The 21,839-nt window shown below is 36.7% G+C and overlaps 3 protein-coding genes across 6 annotated transcripts; 2 read left to right on the forward strand and 1 right to left on the reverse strand.

Annotated features, from left to right (window-relative positions):
- Positions 1-1,692: 1,692 nt before the first annotated feature.
- Positions 1,693-3,447, forward strand: hspb6 (heat shock protein, alpha-crystallin-related, b6). Its single transcript, XM_051863450.1, has 3 exons — positions 1,693-2,005; positions 2,480-2,602; positions 2,771-3,447. Exons 1-3 carry the CDS (start codon positions 1,847-1,849, stop codon positions 2,936-2,938), a joined length of 450 nt encoding a protein of 149 aa, XP_051719410.1. The 5' UTR covers positions 1,693-1,846; the 3' UTR covers positions 2,939-3,447.
- Positions 3,448-21,821, reverse strand: proser3 (proline and serine rich 3). Of its 4 annotated transcripts, none has more exons than XM_051863434.1 (14): positions 21,687-21,755; positions 21,346-21,437; positions 21,148-21,259; positions 18,321-18,616; positions 12,548-12,702; positions 12,286-12,401; positions 10,888-10,973; positions 9,720-9,853; positions 8,924-9,129; positions 7,608-8,080; positions 7,321-7,507; positions 6,361-6,535; positions 5,455-5,536; positions 3,448-3,620 (listed from the first exon to the last, which is right to left on the reverse strand). In XM_051863434.1, the coding sequence occupies exons 2-14, from the start codon at positions 21,363-21,365 to the stop codon at positions 3,590-3,592; spliced, it is 2,073 nt and encodes a 690-aa protein (XP_051719394.1). In that variant the 5' UTR covers positions 21,366-21,437; positions 21,687-21,755; the 3' UTR covers positions 3,448-3,589. The 4 variants fall into 4 exon arrangements, with proteins under 4 accessions (XP_051719394.1, XP_051719397.1, XP_051719395.1 ...); XM_051863437.1 differs by having other exon boundaries at positions 21,148-21,218; positions 21,687-21,749; XM_051863435.1 differs by having other exon boundaries at positions 21,346-21,376; positions 21,687-21,724.
- Positions 12,710-18,314, forward strand: LOC127495959 (C3a anaphylatoxin chemotactic receptor-like). Its single transcript, XM_051863445.1, has one exon. It carries the CDS (start codon positions 14,328-14,330, stop codon positions 15,228-15,230), a length of 903 nt encoding a protein of 300 aa, XP_051719405.1. The 5' UTR covers positions 12,710-14,327; the 3' UTR covers positions 15,231-18,314.
- Positions 21,822-21,839: the final 18 nt, after the last annotated feature.

A 21,839-nucleotide genomic window follows, 5' to 3' on the forward strand; every position in this document is an offset into this window, starting at 1 on the left:
CCCTCGTGGATCTTCATGGGTGCTGTTTTTAGTCACCTATAGCCTATGCACGAACAGAAAGTTCTGCTTCTGTTACCAGCGGATGGCAACAGCAGAAGGACATGTTATCCTCAACCCCAATGACTTGCACTCCTGCCAGTACATTGGTCATGTTAAATCCAAAGGCTAGAAAGTACCTGTCATAAGCCACGTGTGGTCATTAGACATTTGATGAAGATCCATGTGTAGTAATGTCCTTAGAAATGAGTTGTGAATTATTCTGTTGTTGGAGGTCAACAGTAGGACAATGTGTTTAGTGTGACATTTATGAATCCATTCCTTGACAGGGCATTTAACTGATTTAAAACCTTTGAACAGACATGTCAAAATGTGTAGATTTTGCTGCTTTCTTACTGAAAGACATCTTCCATAATGCACCAGCAGGACCAAATCTCTTTCCATCATTAGCTCAGGAATTTTTTAATAGATGTGTTTACGTTTTAGGTTTTGTATTATGTAATTCCATTAAATGTGTTACTTGATAAACAAACTGATAGTGATATGGCATCATGCATTTCTTAGGAATCCCTGCCAACCACATTTCTCATTAACACTAAGATAGAAAATGCCATGACTGGCAGCGGGTGGGTGTGCCCGTTCAGTGTTGCAGAAAACTACAATTTCAGGTTCTGGAATAAAGCCTCAAGTTAAATTACTTCAATATTGCTTGAATAAAAGTAACATTATTTACATTATAATTTCAGGTTTAATTTCTTGACAGAAGCTTGTGCGGGAGCTAAGGAGAAAATGACTAGGCCTAACTACCTACACCGAGTAGACAAACAACAAGCGATGGTGAAACCGTTTTCACAAGGTTATTTTTGATCAAAAGTATAATTAGACAAATGTGTGTTATCTACAGCAGTGTTTTGTTGTTTGATTTTCGACGTTTTAAAATAATTTCTGTCACGAATTTGTCTCCGCACGACCGAATTGTAATTGGCGCCCCTCACAAACATTAATATAAAAATACAATTTCTGTGATGTACTTTAAAAATATAAATGTGCAATAAAGTGAAAAATAATGACAATACTTATCTTTTATCGATCGAGCAGCTCGAGCAACCGCCGTTTTTTTGTGTGTGTGTGTTTACTGAAAGTGATTGAAAACTATGCTGAAATGTAGGCGCTATATATATACTAATATGGAAAAAAAATAATACATAGGCCTAATTTTAAGACCCCTCTTTTTACTTTTTGACCCTCACGTGCTGTGTCATGTGGATAAATATGACTGTGCGGTTTGTACTCTTTTATTTATAGATGGACACCTCACCATTACGCATAACGACCATTTGACATTGAATAGTCGCACATTTAGTTTTTGAATGTCTCTCTTTGCTTAATATAAAAAAGCTTATGTGATGACAGAGACGGGAACCATTTGAATGAAGACCATCGTGTTCCCCATCGAATCATTACATAAGGTGGATATCAGTGTGCTTTCATTATAGGAATAAGGAGAGGGGTTAAATCCCACTCCTGTCATTGGCATTGCATAACAAATGCAGCTTTAAAACATATTTGGCATCGTGCTCCATGATTAGGTATCTCAGATCTCTGACAGCACCATCAATTCACTTATTTATGGCATTTGTTTAGAGGAAGAGCTCATGTGAAGGGGCGGTGTTTAAGACTATATAAACCCCCTTCTAACATGAGGGGCAACAGTTTTCCTACTTTCTTTTTCCAGAGTTGCGCAACAAGATAGACTCTCATTATAATAACCAAGCAGTCATACACTCTGAATTTTCTGAAGCATTATTAGTCAATTTGGTGGTTGTTTTTCCACATTCATCTAGAAAGAATGGACTTCGACTTGCCTCCTTCTATCCCGGTGAGCGGTATCCCATGGGACAGGGTTCTCCCGCCGTTGTTCCCCCGTTTGAACGGGACGATTGGACCTTGCACATGGACCCCGACTGAACTATTAATCCCGGTTTCCGAACACACCGGAGCAGCACAGGTAGAGTAATCCTGTTTCTTATAAAAATTCACCACGGTTACCGTTTCTGCAATAGTTAAATCTGTGGTGACTTGTTATAGCCACCCACAACTGTCATAAAAACACAAATTAATATTTTATTTAATAATGAAAATGAATACATTAAAATGCGTTTTACAGTAACTGTAGATAAATTCATATAAATTTACAAAACTACAAACATTATGTTGACAGATATACTTGTTGACAAATTGCTCTCTCTATAAGCATTTAAAGTAAATAATTAGGCTATAAATTAACTGTTTATATAATTTATTTTAAGAATGTAAATAATTAGTAACAGAAGGAGAAGTGGTAATAATATAAAGCTATAAAGTCTATAAAAATAAGTATGTTATGTTACAAGAAATTCCAAAATTTGGATGAAAAATAAATAAATTTTCTCTGCGATGTTAAAAATGTACTAGCAATTAATTAATTTCACTTTCTCTTCAGGTTACCTGTGATCACAATGGATTTACTGTGCAAGTTGATGTGAAACACTTCAGTCCCGAGGAGCTGCTGGTTAAAGTGGTTGGAGATTATGTTGTGGTTGAGGGAAAACATGAACAAAAAAAGGTAAGTTACCCAGCAACTTGTTTTTTTTTCTTTCTTTATAACACTGACGTATTAACATGCATAAGGGATTATCAGATGTTACCCCAGCAATAAAACACTTTGTACAGGACATTTGAGACATGACTTTTAAGAGCATGAAAGATGATATATGTGTTCGTTCAATCCTAGGATGGTTCAGGACTGGTGACACGTCAGTTTAACCGGCGATACCGGATCCCAAATGGAGTGGACATCATGGCACTGGAATCAGCCATGTCACCGGAAGGAATGCTAGTAATCTCAGCACCTCTGACACAAGGAGACAATTCCAGACTGTTAAATCACACCGAACCATGACGGACCACACACACACAGTTTCCTCCACACTCATGTTTGGATTCTTTGCTCTCTTAACATGTTAATGCAAGGCACTTAAAGCGCTCATCTTTTCAGTTTCTCACATAAAGCAATAGTAAAGACCAAAACAGACTCCTCTCACTCCCCCTTGTGGCAGTGGACTACTCAAATCAACAACACTGAATATTTGATTCCAAGCCAAAAAGAAGACTGTATCTCATTTTCTGTGCACTTGCTGTCGGTTTAGCACACAGCCTGCAAGTGTCCGAACGTTAACAGGATCCCTGATCCAAAGCTCACACACAGTCAAACATACAAACCCATTACCTTGTGTTGCATCACACTCCCTCTCTCACAAAATTGCACAGATTAATTACAGTTAATGTTGATAGGCTATGTTGGGATTGTACATATTTTTAAAATTGAAATAATTATGTTATAATTTCGTTCATCTAATATTTGTGTGATGTACAGTTTGAATATCAATAAATATAATGTAATACGCTTGATTATTTGCAAAGGTCTTTATTTAGAAATACATTCAAATATGTTTGAATCCATACCATAAAACAGCATGAATAAATAGTAGCAAAAATAACCATGATAATGTGTTTGACATATGTTGCATCTTTGACATATTAAACGTGTGCCTCAGAGCTGCTGGAGCCTCATGTCAACCTCACTGGAAAATAAAACAAAAATTGATCAAGTCAGAAATTCACTAATGCAGATTTGTGTCCTAACCAGTGTTGGGGAAAGTTACTCTTAAAAGTAATGCATTACAATAATCGCACTATTCTCTAAAACAGTAGCTAGTTGCATTTCTTAGGTATGGAAAGTAATGCGTTACATTACTTTTGCGTTACTTTTTCTCAGCTGGGCTGGGCTTGCTTGTTTGTTTTTTTAATTAAAAAAAAAAAAAGATCTATTTTTTGGCAAATGTAATGGCCCTTTCACACCAAGGGCCCTATTTTAACGATCTAAGCACATGGTCTAAAGCGCACAGCACAAGTGCACTTAGGGCGAATCCTCTTTTGCTAGTTTAACGACGGGAAAAATGGTTGGCGCTCCCGGCGCATGGTCTAAAAGGGTTGTCCCTATTCTCTTAATGAGTAATGGGTGTGTTTTGTGCAATAAACCAATCAGAGTCTCATCTCCCATTCCCTTTAACAGCCAGTTGCGCTCGCTCCATGGTGGATTCTCTATTTACATGGCGGAATTTGCAAGCAGAAAAACTGAACGCTTCTCTAGCGAGGAAACGGATCTGCTCATACGCAAGGTTTAAGCGCGCAAGCAGACCATCTATGGGACAAGCTGGATTCGACCAAAGCATTTTTATCTTTATGCACACAATAATAATCTTTTACATTGTAATCTTTTATTTTTAATATTTGGCATGTTTGTGTGCTGCTGCGCATCCCTGTGTGTGTAATAAGGAGAGTGCACACGCGTTGTGCACCTGTCTATAGGCGCATATTAATAACACCCTCTTTAAATAACAAAAAAAAATATTGCGCCATTGACTTTACACCAGGTTTCAGTTGGTCAATGGCAGTCTATTTCAGCTGCCTCAAAATAGCAACGCGCCAACAATGCGCCTGAACACACCTTGTTTTCAGACCAGCACACCCATGGGTGCACAAATGGGTGCAAATGCATTTGCTATTTAAACAACGTGCTGCAGGACGTGAAAATGATAACTGCGCCGGGCTGAAACTAGCGAAAAACACTTGCATTGCACCTGGCACTGCATTGCGCCGGGTGTATGATAGGGCCAGGATTGCCAGGTTTTCACAACAAAACCCACCCAATTGCTACTCAAAACTAGCCCAATCGCATTTCAGGGGAGGGGTCCCCTGGTAAAAATCACATCCCATGGGATAAAATCCACATTTTTTGGTGGGGTTGCCCTGGTAAATTAGCATTCCAGGGGCTGAATATCACGTTGGGGCCGCTTCAACCCGCGGACATGAAAAACAACCCGCGGCAACACTGTTAAAGTAGCCCAATTCTGCGGGAAAACCACAGACTTGGCAACACTGGATAGAGCACCAAAAGTGAAATGAATAAGCCTCAGGCTGAAGGAAATGCAAATTCACGCCTGTACAGTAGAGGGCGCAGCTCAAACAAACCTTTCAGCTGTGCTGCCATTATGAATTGCAGAAGAATACCGAAGAAAAGAAAGTAAAAGAAACACAAATGTGTACCTAAATTCATTTTTGCTTATTAGTTTGGTTGAATAGTTCATTGAAGGTCAGCAACAAAGACATTGGTTAATAAAGTGAGATTAAATACATATTTGTGTAATTTAACATATGGAGAGCTGTCAGTCAGTACAAGGGAAAATGAAGTAACTTGCCTTACTTATTTAAAAAACTAAACTTTTGTTGTAAATGTAAAAGTAATGCATTACTTTACTAGTTACTTGAAAAAGTAATCTGTTTACGTAACTCGCATTACTTGTAATGCTTTACCCCCAACACTGTGTCTAACAGATAAAGCGTAGATATTCTCACCTTAGTTTTTCCTTCACCCATTTCCTCTGCTGTCTGAGGACTTGCAACAAAGGATCGTCTTCAAACTCATGCCCATCTGAGTCTGTTATGTAAAATATGTAATATCAGAATAAGGGAAGAGTGAAAAAAAAACAAAAAAAAAACTTGTTTCTTTATTTATATACACTACCGTTCAAAAGTTTCTGGTCATAAATTGATTAAAAAAAGACAGTAAAGACTGTTACATTGTTACAAATAAATGCTGTTCTTTTAAACTTTTTATCCATCAAAGAATACTGAAAAAACCATCACACCATCACACCATTCCACATATATAAGTAAATATAATAAATAATAAATATAAAGCAGCAGAAACTGTTTTCAACAGTGATAATAGAAAGAAATGTTTCTTGAGCATCAAATCAACACTGCAGACTGGAGTGATGATGCTAATTCAGCTTAGCTATCACAGGAATTAATTAAATTATAAAATATATTAAAATAGAAAACAGATATTTTAAATTGTAATAATATTTTACAATATTACTGTTTTTTTGTTTGTTTGTTTTAATAAATGCAGCCTTGGTGAGCATAAAAAAACTTATTTAAATATCTATAGTAGTGTATATGAATTGGTTGTTTTATAGTAAAATAAGTGATTTTTTTTTTTACATATTTAAAATAAAACATTAAACAATTTGAAAAAAGACCTTGTAAATTGCAAAATTTTGTCATTTTCTGACATATATACAATGTACTACCATTCGTATGAGTTCAATCCACACTGCATTCTCTTGTTTTAGGCACACTCTGAAGGGTCAGTCATGCTATTTATAACAGGTTCAGGCTAAAACACTCGACCCTTATTTGACCTGTTAGATACACGTTGTCATACAGTTTTACAGCTAGTGCATGAGGTCATCCTACCTTCTGCATCCTGCATGAGTTGATCTATGACCTCCAAAGGTTGCTGCGCACCAGAACAAGAGGCAATAGGGGATTGTGGGGGTGGAGGTGGGGTATATGCTGGGGAATCTGAAGAACTTGGAGTTTTGCTCTGGGTTGGGGAATCTGTCTCGGCAAAAAGCACCTCAGAAACAACCTGTCAATGTCAAGGACAGTGTTTTACAATTTGCTAGTCTGTTTCACAAGAAAATAAGAGATAATGTACAGTTATGCCAGAAAGCATCCATTTATGGCGAAAACGTAACCTCTGATGCAATTTATGACACAGCATGTAGGAGTAGCGTAAGCTTAGACGCCTCTCATGATTCACACAAATAGGGCTGGGCAACAAACTCAAGCTCCTCTTCTCTTATATCGAAATCCTCTGACATTAAAATTCTCATTTTAGACTTCTAATTCGTGACCGGTGTTTTGATTTGCTCTATCCTCTGTGCTTTCGCAATCGTCATTGCGTTATGCGTCGACTCTTCCGCCGCAAATCGATGAGTATGGCTGTCTGCCTAATGCTAGTTATTATAGTTAATAAAGTTTTAAATATGGATATTTTTCTTACAAAACCCATCGCTTCGCTTCAGAAGGCCTTTATTAACCCCCTGGAGCCGTATGGATTATATTTATAATGGATGGATTCACTTTTTTGGGCTTTAAAATCTCACTTCCTTTTCACTACCATTATAAAGCTTGGAAGAGTGAGAATATTATTTAATATAACTCTGATTGTGTTCATTTGAAAGTCATATACACCTAGGATGGCTTGAGGGTGAGTAAATCATGAGATAATTTTCATTTTTGGGTGAACTATCCCTTTAATTCAAAATGAACATTTAACCCTTTTGCATTTACTCACTCACTTACAAACTAAAAGGTCATGTCTCAACATCTTCAAAAACTTGTAATGCATCAAAAAACAAACACACAAACCTGTCCCAGAGCATTGTGTATAGGTGAAGGTGGTGGTGCTCGATTTCCAGACCGTCCTCCTCGTGTTGAACTTTGACCCTCTTCCTGCCACCTGCTTTTTACACTCGGCTCCGGTTTACAATTGACTCCTTTATGACCCCTAGAATTTCTGACCCTTATTGGAATGCTGCCTCGCTCGCCTTCATGTCTAGAAATGCAAGAAAATCATTTGCACAAGTTTAATATTAAACATTAATATTATAATTACTGGGTCTGTTTAGGACAATTATGTAAAACATCTAAAGTACCTTTCAGATTTCTTCTTTCGGCTTGAAGGTGCAATCTTCTTCTCACGTCTCTCGTTTTCAGTCTGTCTTTTAACTGCGGTGACTTCCTTCTCACGAAGGGCCGGCCACCGGTCCTCTGTGCTATCAGAAGTCTGTGGAGATGGAGAAGAGGATGTCTGCTTTCTGCTGTGCTTTTCTGTGGTTTCTGGGATGCTGACTTGTGTTCTGATTTGCTTGTGATGTTGTGGTTGGACAGAAGAGGTTTCCAGATTCTTTTTGACAGTCTTCCTGGAGCACTGGGGAAGGGGTTTGGGTTGGATATCGGGGTCTGGTTGCTCCCAGGTGACATCAGGCTGGAGTCTGGAGATGCTGGGGCTTGAAATAGGGAGAGAAGACTCAGGGACTGGAGGATCGAGGCTAGCGAAGGTGACCGGAGTGAATGAGAGATTTGCTCTCTGATGAGGCGTGCTGTTTAAAGTGCTATGTTGTGCCTTCTGAAAGGAATCAGAAGAAAAATGTATTCGTTAAAAAAGTTTTCAGATCTGCATAAAGTAAATGTGAAAATCTAAAACTGGTGGGTCCAATTTAGAAGGAAAAACAATGTTAAATGCAATTTATACAATGCAACTAACCATATATGATCATGCATTTATGACAGCAAAATAAGTCATCAAACTTCAAAACAATTTCCATGTTTTATTGTTGACGTCAAGGCAGTGCATCAAATGAAATGTTACTATGGCACAAATTTATCTGGTGGATGTAATTTAAGAAAATGTTTAAAAATATTTTCAGTATAAATTAATGTATCAATTCATACACAAATATTTCCCAAAAATATTAATGTTAAAATGCCACTTTTATATATATTATATTATATTCAAAAGATTTTTTTAAGAAGTTAATACTTTTATTCAGCATGGACTCATTCAATTAATCAAAAGTGACAAAAAAGCATTTATAATTTTACAAAAGATTAAATACATTTTAAAATGTACTTTATATTGTAGTAATATTTCACATTTCTGTTTTTACTGTATTTTTGTTCAAATAAATGCAGCCTTGGTGAGCATAAAAACATATATATATATATATATATATATATATATATAAAATTGGAACCAAAACTTTTGAACGATATATTATATTATATTATATTATACAATAATTATTATATTATATTATATTATATTATATTATATTATATTATATTATACCTGGCAAAGAACTGCAATATCGAAAAATGTTCTTAAACATTTGACTTTTGGGTACATACAGTATTACATATTACACATACACAAGAAGTAACTCTAATGTGCATTGAGGCACTGGTTCACCTGGTTTGTTACTACAGTGTGTGATAGAGGTATATGGAGAACAGAATTGTGGGAAGGGGCCTCCTGACCCCATCGTCTAGCCTGTTCCATCTTCCTCCTCAGACGCCACTGAAACAGGATGTCATCTTCGCGACGGACACCTGACCCCTCAGAACCCACTGCTGGTGGTAAAAACATTCCCTCACACAAACTGGGCTCTGAAACCCCTTAAAGAGACAGAAACAAACAAACAAAAAGCTCTAATGCACTTTTATTACACTAATATAAATACCTAGCAGGCCAAAATGGCAATTATACCCTTTTTCTGTTTGTTTTTAGTTAAAGGGATGGTTCACCCAAAAATGAAAATTCTGTCATTATTTACTCACCCTCGAGTTGTATACGTTTCTTTCTTCTGATGAACATAATGGAAGATATTTTGAAGATTAGGGGAAACTGAATAGTTCTGGGGCACCACTGACTTCCATAATATTTTTTTCCTACTATGGAAGTCAATAGTGCCCCAAAGCATCCTGGTTACAAACTTTCTTCCAAATATCGTTTGGAATAACTTGAGGGTAAGTAAATGATGACAGAATTTTCATTTTTTTTTGGGTGAACTATCCCTTTAATTGAGCATGTTTACAAAACCACTTCTTCTCTTTACTGCATTTGCGGTAAGAAGTGCATTTTAATCTGATAAGAATGTGTTTTTGAAATCAGCAACACACAAATGTTCTGAAAAAGATAAATAGGATGTGGCATGTTACATAACATACACTAAACGTGTTGATGTTTTTTTATGTGTTACACTTACTATTGGTTGAGCCCATTAAGGTGGACACGACTGGTCTTCGGACTGGCTCATCAGTGCTTGTGGGAGAGGAGAAATCAGAGCAGCCCAGGCCCTCAGAGCTGATAGGCACAGAGCCACTGCTGAGGGAACGCTGGCTGAAAACACATGGATTAAATGTCATATAAACTATTCAAAGCTAATAACTATGAAGTGAAATCCCAAGGAGGAATAATGCAACAACAATCAGAATCAGGAATTTAACCATGATATGGAGTGAATAAAATTATTTGTAGTATTAAGACTTCAGAGTTTTAACTTTTTAATAAAGCAACATGAAAGACCATCCTGTTACTAAAAACACTGATATCATAGGCAGCAAGTTATGTTTATTCATTATTTAAGATGCCTACCTTCCATGTAAATTGTTTATGTAAAATGCAATTTTCCATTGTGCAAAACACAGAAAGCACAAGCTTTTGTGTCAGGTTCTTTTGTTGTAGTACTAAATATAATGGTAGAATTGTGTGTATTTATGACCTGCCAGGACCTGATGTCAGATCCACCAATCAGAGAGGTTCTCAAATCTCAATCGATTTTTTGATTGGATAAATTTAATGGAGAATATCTCGTGTTTTTCCGTAGGCGCTCGACCCACGGGATCGGCACCCATGACTGATATATGACTGATTCTTTGATGCATAGAAAGTTCAAAAGAGCAGCATTTATTTGAAATAGAAATCTTTTGTAACATTATAAATGTCTTAATTGTCACTTTACACAGTTATTGAACAGAACTAAAACAACACTGAACAGATCTCAGCTAAATGACGACTCTATTTTTGCTTTTCAGAGCTGCTTTACAGCAGAATTAAACTCTGTTTGCATCACTGAATCATTATTTTCCTGTTTACCACTGTAAATCTGCTTTGAAAGAATCTGTATTGTATAAAGCACTACATAAATAAAGGTGACTTGAATTGACTTTTGATCAATTTAATGTGTGCTCGCTGAATATAGGTAATAAAACTCACTTGATTGTGAAACTCCTGTATATACTTTTACACTTGAACATTCAGTTCTGACACTCAGGCAGGAAACTGAACATGTTGGTGGTTATTTATCACTTGTGAAATGATATTTCCCCTCTTGAGTGAGTGTGTGTTTACAATATGTGTGGTAAGGGGCCCACCTCCTCTGCAGTAAACAGTTGGCCCGCTCCTGTAGCTGCAGTATTTCGGGTTCTTCTTGGTCACAGTGCGATGATTCAGATAATGACTGGTAGAAAATTTGTAGTGGAGATTACAGGAATAAATTACATTTTAAAATATATTAAAATTATAATATTATTATATATTACAATATTATATATATATATATATATACACACACACACACACCACCATTCAAAAGTTTGGAATCAGTAATATTTTTAAAAGAGGTTTCTTATGCTCACCAAGGCTGCATTTATTTGATCCAAAATACAGTAAAACATTATTTAATATTGTGAAATATTACACTTTAAAATAACTTCCTATTTTAATATTTTTTAAAACGTAAATCAGATCATTCCAGAAGGATTAAGATAATGTCTTGAAAGAAATTTGTGGTGGAAATCCATGAGATTATCAACAATTCTAATACTGTCACCAGTAATAACAGTCACTATATGTCAGTGCTTTATGACCAGGTACTGACATTTAGGGACAGCCTGGGATATTTTCCATCAGGCATGCTGAGGACAAGACCATGAGTGATGTCCTGCAACTCAAAACAGGGAATCTGGGCCAAGGGTTGCATAACAACTCTCTGTTGTGGGGAATTTATAAATACATAATGTTTGATGCTTAACAGACACTGCTTTATATTAAGTGGTTTGATTATGTCTAAGTGAGTTCTTCTTCCTTTAATGCTGAGGCATTCTAGAGCCGTTTACATTAATGCAACATGAAAGACAGGAAGTTCAACAAACCATTACAATCCTATTCTGTGTACACACACACACAAAGTTCCGTTTAAATATTTGGGGTCGGTAGAATTTTTAATGTGTTTGAAAGAAGTCTCTTATGCTCACCAAGGCTGTATTTATTTGATTAAAAATACAGTAAAAACAGTATGAAATATCATTACTTAAAATAACTGTTCAAAAGAACAGCATTTATTTGAAATAAAAATCTTTTGTAGCATTATAAATGTCTTTACTGTCACTTTTGATCAATTTAATGCATCCTTGCTGAATATAAATATTAATTTCTTTCAAAAATAAGAAGGAAAAAAAACTAAATTATACACATATACTCCTGGTCTAAATAAAGAATCCTCATGGAGGGAGATTTTCCAGCTACCACCACTAGATGGCAACAATCCTCCACCACACTGCATAACATCTGGCAACATGAGACAAAATATCTAGCATTCTTCTCATTTACTTCATAAACACAATTCAACTGCAACTGCATCATATATAAGACCTACATAAATACAATCAATATAACTAACTGAAAATTATTTGGCATTCTCTTTAACATATGGCCAAAATGACTTCAGCTCTTTCAAGCAAATCAGTTGGTCAAATTTATGCAAAACGTACCAGCATACTGAGGTCAAGCATGTGTCTAGCTGGAGACAGTGTGGTTTCATCACGCAGTGACTTTGAGACTGGGCTCTGGGAGCTGGCAGGGTCATCGTTTAGGAGATCAAGTGGATCTAAACACAGGATATACACACACTAAGTACAAAGGAAAAGTGTGATGTGTGGTCTGAAATACTTTATATTATCAACCCAAACTAAAAATGACAGATGTATTATTAAAAGTAGTACATTCATGAATTAATTAACTGGATCCACACACCTCTGATATGATTCTCTGATGTTAGCGTTGGTGTTGAAGTGGATGGTGGGGATGTGGACATCCACCAGAACGGCTGATCATCTCTTCCCTCAGTTGCCTGAAGCTGTCTTTCCTCTCGACTCTGTGGCTTTCCAAAACGGAAGCGTTCAATATACCTTTAAGGATTTAATTGAAAGAAGTATGTCATATAATGAACAAGCAACAATACATTATTTCATTGTAAACATAAAGGCTGCATTAAGGTATATACATTTTTATCAATTCATGCATTCAAATTGAATTCTAGCACCATGCTCTATGTTTGAGCTACAGGAACATTCTGTGGCAGGAAAGGTTTTGCTGTAGGTACATGCCCATTACCCATGTGATGAAATATACATCTGTAATCATTTCATCAAGTCTGTTGATGGTCCTTATCAGTAACGGCAAATCAATCTATGGATGTATTGCAGGGTTTGCTGTCTGGTATAAAACCAACAATCTGTCAGCAACACTGAGAAGACATAACAAGGTCAAGACTCGGCTTTTCCCAGTGCATTAGCAGCTCAAAAATGGGTAAGAACTGAATATGTGTATTATATGACATGTTTTTTAAACACCTCTCAGAGTGTAGTAAATGTACAAAATATATTTAAAAATCTAATCTATAACTGCTATGACAGCATTGTAATGTTATACTGAATTTCATTTGGTCTTCTTTATTAAATATGTTTGCATTCTATATTGCATCTAAAGACCAATTCACACAACACCAACAGACGTCAACAGACACTTTGTCGGGTTCAGTGTCTTACCCCTGTCAGAGTCTGTTGGCGTCTGTCGGAGCTTGTTTTTGCAGATTGAATCGGTATTAGAATGTTTGATAAGTGACGTGCTGTAATTTGGTGACTGTCGCCGTTGGTCTGTTTCTGTCAGTGCAGTGTGGATTGGTCTTTTTCCATGATTACACTGTAAGAACATTAAAGGGATAGTCCACCCTAAAATGGAATTGAAGTCAAGCTTTTTTAAAAAAGCTTGATCCTGGTCGCTATTTACTGCCATTATATGGACGAGCACAAGATAAATTATTATTATTATTTTTTTAATTCTCCATTTGTGATCAGAAAAAGGGCATACAGCATTAGAACAACACCAGGGTGAGTAAATAATGACTAAATTTTCATTTTATGGTGAACTATTCCTTTAAAAAGTCTTGAGTTTAGTACTGCTAAGTGCATTTTTCAATATTTAGCATGTTTTCAAAACTCAATCAGTTAGCCAATTTTGTGACCTCATTGCTTTGATTCACAATTCACTAATTTTTTACAATTTGTTATATCTTCTCACTAAAAATCAAGTGATGAAGTGACTGATTTCCACATTAATGACTGATTGCCACAGTAATGGCCACATAAAGCGTGAGGACAATGCCAAAAGTTGCCAAAAATGTTTTGCCAAGACAAAATATTTCTTCAAAGATGAAATCAAACAGCAGAAATGATGTGAAGTCCTGTAGTTTATATATAATGGTTTATATCCTTCTGTCAGTTTATGGAAAAACTGACAAACAAAAAAAGTTATATTTTAGGTTTTTATATCCAAAATTTTAGAAAAATGGGATTTTGGTGTGTGAAACTGCAGGGAAAAATTATGTAGCCCATGAAACACCACAAGGTTAAGATGATACATCCAAAACAGACCCAAAAGCAGCCCTCACCTGTTTTCTCTCTCTTTTCTTTGAGTAGATGCCACAAGTTTTGGACCTGAAAACTTTACCGGAGGCGCAACAGATTATACCACTATGCATCCTATGGGATCCTTAGGATTTAGGATCTTTTTAATATGCATTTTCGCTGCCACCTTCATAGTTGGTTTCATTGGAAATGGGCTTGTCATATTTCTGACTGGCTGTAGAATGAAGACGACAGTCAACTCTATTTGGTTTCTCAACTTGGCGATTGCAGACTTCATTTTCATATTATCAATAATAATATTAATATTAATAATAACTTTTATTGGCTACTTTTCAAACATAATGTACATTTTCTACATGACGACAACACTAAACCAGTTTGCTATCATTTTTTTTCTTGTGGTCATCAGTCTGGACCGATGTCTGTGCACAAGGATGGTTGTTTGGTCTCAAAATAACCGAACTGTACTGAGAGCCAGGATCATCTGCATGATTGTGTGGGTTTCATCCATTGGCTATTGTATCCCTTTCTTCACTGTGAATGTGTTTCCTGCTAAATTTCTGGGCACATATGTATTTTTATTGGGTTTTCTCATCCCGTTCCTGATCATTGCATCTTCACACATTGCTGTTGGAGTGCGAATCAAACGCCTCAAAATGAGGAAGCAGCACAGGTCGCACCGGGTCATTATCGCTATCATCCTGACTTTTTTCATATGTTGCTTTCCATACTCTGTTTGTGCAACAATGATTGGAAATTCAGAAATGGAAAACTGGAGTGCCAATGATAAAAAAGTATTAATATTCAGTGCCGATCTGGTTTTTCTAAACAGCTGTCTGAACCCCATTCTCTCTGTGTTCATGTGTGATGAGTGTAAGAAGAAGCTGAAACAGTCTCTGCTGCTGGTGCTGGAGACAGCGTTTTCTGAAGAACATCTGATCTTTAGAGGAAGGCAGATACAAAAGGACGAGCAGAACAAGAAAAACACCTTTGAATTGTTAGATATGTAGAAAAACAGTCTCTACATGATTGTGACTACCATAACTATGTGATTCTCACTATCACATCAGCCACTGTAGTCCGTATCAATGCTTTTAAAAGTGCCCCTATTATGGATTTTTGAAAATTACCTTTCATGTAGTGTGTAACATAGCTCTAAGTGAATGAAAACATCCTGCAAAGTTTTAAATCTGAAAGTGCACCGTTACTGTCTCTCAAAAGTAAGATTCGACTCTGAGTCAATTAAACGAGTCATTTGTAAAACGAATCCCATGACGTCACAACGAAACATTAACATATTGTCCGCCCACTTATTGCGTGCACAGGCAAAAAATTATTTTTTTCAACAATACCACAGCAGTACAATCTTTTGTTGTGTTGCTGTCATTTTACTGACAACTGATTCTCAAACCTTGGGGAGTTTAACGCAGGATTCACAAAACGCTTGGTCTTGATATTTAGCATGCTAGATATTTGTCTGGCGTCAGTGAGGTGTCGGCGACGCGTCAGTGAGCCTCTTTGATGTTCACACATTAAGATTGGCGAGCGCCGGTCACGCTGTGATTTTCCCCTGATCACAGCCCGACCTGTCGGCGAGCTCGTTAACTTTCAAATCAGGCTTAAAATCCTGTAATGTAAACTTGGCATTACTATAGAGAAACGTCCTACTCCAGTCGTGATTGCGAATCAGTTTCTGGTTGATCGATGCTATCTTTTCTGTCCATACATTGTATACAATGTCTTGCGAATTGATAGCTGTCATTCAGTTATAGCAATGGGCGCGCAGTAGACCAATTACAAAGGATTGGGCCATCTGACCAATCAGAGCAGTGTAGACTCACGGAAAGGAGGGGTTTAGAGTGACTGATTCTTTTAACTGCTTCTAACAAATCTTTTACAAAACATTGAAAACTCAGGTGAAATTAAATGTATATTATGACAAAAGTGTTTTTTGACCTTGCATGCATGTAGACCTGTTGTAGGAGACTCCCAAAACAATATTAGGAACCTTAAAAAAGGCATAATAGGGGCAGCAATTTAAAAAACAGCAATTTGGATGGGATTGTATTATGTTTCAGTTCTGTGCCTCAGTTTTCTTGTTTCTCAGTTTCTGTTAGTCTTTATAGGTTACAAACTGTTTGATTAAGTGGTCACATGGTGTTTCATGATTCTTTGATTGGTTTGTTCTGTCTATTTAAGCCCTGTTTCTTTCAGTTCATTGTCAGTTCTGCTTCACTTTGTTCAAGTTTGTTATTCTGTGTTTCTTTTGTTAATAAAATATAGACTGCTGCATGTAGATCCTTTTCTCCTCATTGCAACCAATTTGTGACAATGGACCCTTTTCACAGACTGTGATGACATCACCAGCATCATAAGTTTTTTATATTTTCTTTTTTTTATTATTATGTATATGTATAACACTATACTTTGTATTATATTACCTTTGCATCAAATTACAAAAAAATAGTTAAATAGCTAATACTGCAGTGAGAATATTTCTAATACAATGGCTGTGGAAGTGATGGTAAAATCGACATATTTCTCTTCTGATATCAGTTTCTCTATATTTTTTTTCCCTTTTTTTGAAAGTTGTGAAAACACTTGTGGCATTTTTCTTTTGCTATTTGAGCAAATGGGAACACAAATATATTTAATGAAGTCTCTCATTCATCACTATAGAAGTTTACCCAAATATGACGACTTCCACTTCTGAGAAACCCAGAAATGTGAAAAGGGTCAATGCTATTTAGATATTTTAGATTTTACAATAAAAAACTAAAAAAAAAAGTGTTCGTTGTTAGTCGTCAACAGCACAGCAGCTCCAGGCAATCAAAACCCAATGTTACTCAAATGAGAAGCGGGATCAAAGCAGCCTCCGCGTCTGTTTTCAGGCCTTCCTGCTTAGCTCTCTCCAGCGCTGGAAAGCTTTTCTAATATAAGCGCGGGTCCTAAAGCGGTTGCCCAGTCATAAACTTTCAGTGATATTCTTTTTAGCTCTTTTGTATTGTGTCCCATCTCTCGTTCTCGATTTTCAAATCTCCCTTTTGCTCAAGTTCAGGTCTCTCTCCTCGACCGTTGTACACCCCCTAATGCTGATTGGTTACATGTTTGTTGTTGGTATCGGCCCGACTAACTTCCAAACAGTGTATTTGAAATAATACTGAGTCCACCTTTAAATTCCCCAGACCTGCTCATCTGAGAATTAATGTGTCACCAGACTCACAGTCACCACATGTGGCAATGTTACTCTACAACACCAGCTTTCCTTTAATGGTTTACTGCATAGAAAATGGTGTGTGAAATTACCTTGTTTTTGACAACAAAGTCCAGTTCCAGATGTAAAAAACATGTTCATTTTCTTGATAGAGAAACTGTTTTTTAATAATGTTTAAACAGACTTAACATGACCAAGATTTTTAAAATGTTTTTGAAAGAAGTCTCTTATGCTCACCAAGGCTGCATTTATTTAATCAAAAATACAGTAAAATCAGTAATATTATTACAATTTATTTATTACAAAAATAGCTGTTTTCTATTGTAATATATTTTAATTTTAAATTGCAATTTATTCCTATGATGTCAAAGCTGAATTTTCAGCATCATTACTCCAGTCTTCAGTGTCACATGATCCTTCAGAAATCATTCTAATATGCTGATTTGCTGCTCAAGAAACATTTATGATTATTATTAATGTTGAAATCTGTTGTGCTGCTTCATATTTTTTTGGAACGCTCGATACATTTTTTCACTATAAATGTCTTTAATGTCACTTTCAAGTTTAATGTATCCCTGCTAAATAAAACAATTTCTGGTAAAAAAAAAAAAAAAAAAAAAAAAAAGAAAAAAAATTCTTACTGACCCCAAACTTTTGAACGGGTGTGTATATTGGAAATTTTGGCAATAAATATATAGTATTTCATACTCCAATCAATTTTAGTCGTTAGTTGTACACTATTGTTGCTTCCTGGGATTAGTAGTTCAGATCAGCCTCATAAAAGAATATATACAGTTTTGTTTTCCAATTTTCGAATATTATTTTGCTTCAAATCAAAGGTTTATTTATAATCAAATGTAATATTGCCAATAGAGATTTCTCTTACTTTGCAAGAACTGAGGGTTCCTTTGCCCCCGTTGTCACTGGTGAAACCATGTTTCTCATGGCTTGCATCTGAGCTTCAGAGCAAGGAGAACCGTTGGTGTTGTCTGCGGAGCAGCTCAGATCAGTAGAAGGCCAAGACTCTGAGAAGCTCAGCTGGCGTTCAGTAGACAAAGGAGGGCAGAGCAGGACACTACGTGATTTTTCATGAATATCCTGGTCTTCCGTCCTCAATGGCGATGTCTGAGTAGGAGGATCTGGAGGACTGGGTGGCTCAGCAAACCGGACAGGACTCAAGGCCTGCAATGTGCAATGCAAAAAAGACAACATCGCCATGTGCTTTTGTAAGTTAAAGCTATTGAATATTGGCAATATATATATATGCACACACACACACACACACACACACAGGTGCATCTCAATAAATTAGAATGTCGTGGAAAAGTTCATTTATTTCAGTAATTCAACTCAAATTGTGGAACTCATGTATTAAACTGCACACACACTGAAGTACTTTAAGTCTTTGGTTCTTTTAATTGTGATGATTTTGGCTCACATTTAACAAAAACCCACCAATTCACTATATTAGAATACTTCATAAGATTAAAAAAAAAAAAAAAAAAAGGATATTTTAAACAGAAATGTCAGGCTTCTGAAAAGTATGTTCATTTCTATACACTCAATACTTGGTTGGGCCTCCTTTTGCATGAATTACTGCAGCAATGCGGCATGGCATGGAGGCAATCAGCCTGTGGCACTGCTCAGGTGTAATGGAAGCCCAGGTTGCTTTGATAGCGGCCTTCAGGTCATCTGCATTGTTGGGTCTGGTGTCTCTCATCTTCCTCTTGACAATACCCCATAGATTCTCTATGGGGTTCAGGTCAGGCGAGTTTGCTGGCCAATCAAGCACAGTAACACCATGGTCACTGAACCAGCTTTTGGTACCTTTGGCAGTGTGGGCAGGTGCCAAATCCTGCTGGAAAATTAAATCAGCATCTCCATAAAGCTTGTCAGCAGAAGGAAGCATGAAGTGCTCTAAAATTTCCTGGTAGATGGCTGCATTGACTGTGGACTTCAGAAAACACAGTGGACCAACACCAGCAGATGACATGGCAGCCCAAATCATCACTGACTGTGGAAACTTCACACTGGACTTCAAGCAACATGGTTTCTGTGCCTCTCCACTCTTCCTCCAGACTCTGGGACCTTGATTTCCAAATGAAATGCAAAATTTACTTTCATCTGAAAAGAGGACTTTGGACCACTGAGCAACAGTCCAGTTCTTTTTCTCCTTAGCCCAGGTAAGACGATTCTGACGTTGTCTTTGGTTCTGAAGTGGCTTGGTACGTGGAATGTGACAGTTGTAGCCCATTTCCTGAAGACGTCTGTGTGCGGTGGCTCTTGATGCACTGACTCCAGCTTCAATCCACTCCTTTTGAAGCTCTCCTAAGTTCTTAAATCGGCTTCGCCTGACAATCTTCTCAAGCCTGCGGTCATTCCTTTCACTTGTACACCTTTTCCTACCACACTTTTTCCTTCCAGTCAACTTTCCATGAATATGCTTTGGCACAGCACTCTGCGAACAGCCAGCTCTTTCAGCAATGACCCTCTGTGGCTTACCCTCATTGTAGAGGGTCTTGATGATCGTCTTCTGGACAACTGTCAAGTCAGCAGACTTCCCCATGACTGCTGCTGGGATTACTGACCTAAACCCAGTATTTATACCCTGAGAATGGTAATTTAATAGAACTTAAAATTAAATATTCTAATAATTTGAGATACTGATTTTTTGATTTTGATGAGCAGCAAGCTGTAATCATCAAAATTAAAACAAGAAAGTCTGGAGATATTTTACTTTATGCCTAATAAATCTAGAATATATTTAAGTTTTACTTTTTTAATTAAATTGCAGAAAAAAATAATTTTCATGATATTCTAATTTATTGAGATGCACCTATATATATATATATATATATATATATATATATAAAAAAAACTTCCCCTCCCTCTTGCAGCAACATCTCTTCTCTTCGCTGATGATGTGTTTACTGGTGTGAGGGCGGGACAACATGTCACTCACATGAGATCCACCAATCATCTAACCAATTCCCAATGGACAAAACATTATTATTTTTTTTTTTGTATGAGAAGCCGTCGCACTCGGATATACATCAAAAGCCATGACAGGTATGAAAGCGAGGCTGTGAGAGATAGAATACCACATTTTCAATGGTACTCACTGTAAAAAGCTGTATAAAGCTTCTAGATCACTTAATTTTCCACAGCTCATGTTGTCTGGAGTTTTTGTCTACTGAAATTCCTTGGAAAGATATTTTGCACTGTTTCATCCTCAGAACAATCCAAAAACACATTAAATAACAGTACAACCCACTGAAGAGATGTAGGTCACAGTCTCACTTTAATTCTCATTAGAAATCAAAGATGGCGTTGCTGAGAATAAGGTCTATAGGGAAGAAAAGACTATCGCATCTTCTGTTTCATGTTGACTTAAATGCAGTTCAGGTGAGGACACTTTTGAATAGAAATCTAGTTTTCTACGTACTGAACAGTGGACAGTATATAGTGCATACTGCCTAATGCCTACTATTTAAAACATAGTATGTGAAACACAATTCACTATGCAGTGGTGAATGTTTCAAGCATACTCATCCATATTGTCATTTTTGTATTTTAAAATGAATTGTTTAAAGTTCAAAATGCACATGCTGTGTACATTATACAGATGGTAGTATGCTATTCCACATGTGTTTGTCAATTGTAATCTACAAGCATTGAAACTGTATCCAATGTAATGTATACACTTCTCTCACCAGCCTTCTTTGTTGCTTTGGGATTTTTCTGGATCTAGATGGGCTGTAGTGGCTCCTAGACAAAGGAGGATCTGGAGGAAATGGATTCTGTCTTGTGAAAACAGCTCCACCGCTAAGAGAAGTGACAAAGTGTTTTACATCAACCTGATATAATCCAGATTAATCTGATAGTCTGACCGCATTTGACATCCAACCCACCTTGATCTCATAGTTTTCATGCAAACCCGTTCTGCTCAATAAAAACAAATAACGCAAGTGGAGTTTCATCATACTGTAGGATCCATGAATATCTAAATAAAGACAGTTTGGTGAAACTACATCATGATCCGAATTACAGTGTTTATGTTGCACGAGCGTCAACTGTATCTTAACCGTCGCGTGAGTACGTTACTAGGGGATTAAACGGTCATTTAGCACCGTATTTAGTAAGATATACGCTATTTATAATCTTAAAAACAATACATATCAGAATATAAACACAAACTCATTGCAAATATGTTGTATGGTTTGATATTACTCAAGAAAGTATCTCCGCTTACTTTTCGAATTGTGTGACCGTGTTGAATCCTGGGATATGTAGTCAGAAAACTATTGTTTACATTGTTGTCGAAGACAGTTGACCAACCAACCAAGTTTAGTATTTTGTGATCGACAGCCATTTGAACCAATAAGAGCGATGCACTCTTATCTCA

Source organism: Ctenopharyngodon idella, chromosome 15 (genome assembly GCF_019924925.1).
Source record: "Ctenopharyngodon idella isolate HZGC_01 chromosome 15, HZGC01, whole genome shotgun sequence".
NCBI lineage: Eukaryota > Metazoa > Chordata > Actinopteri > Cypriniformes > Xenocyprididae > Ctenopharyngodon > Ctenopharyngodon idella.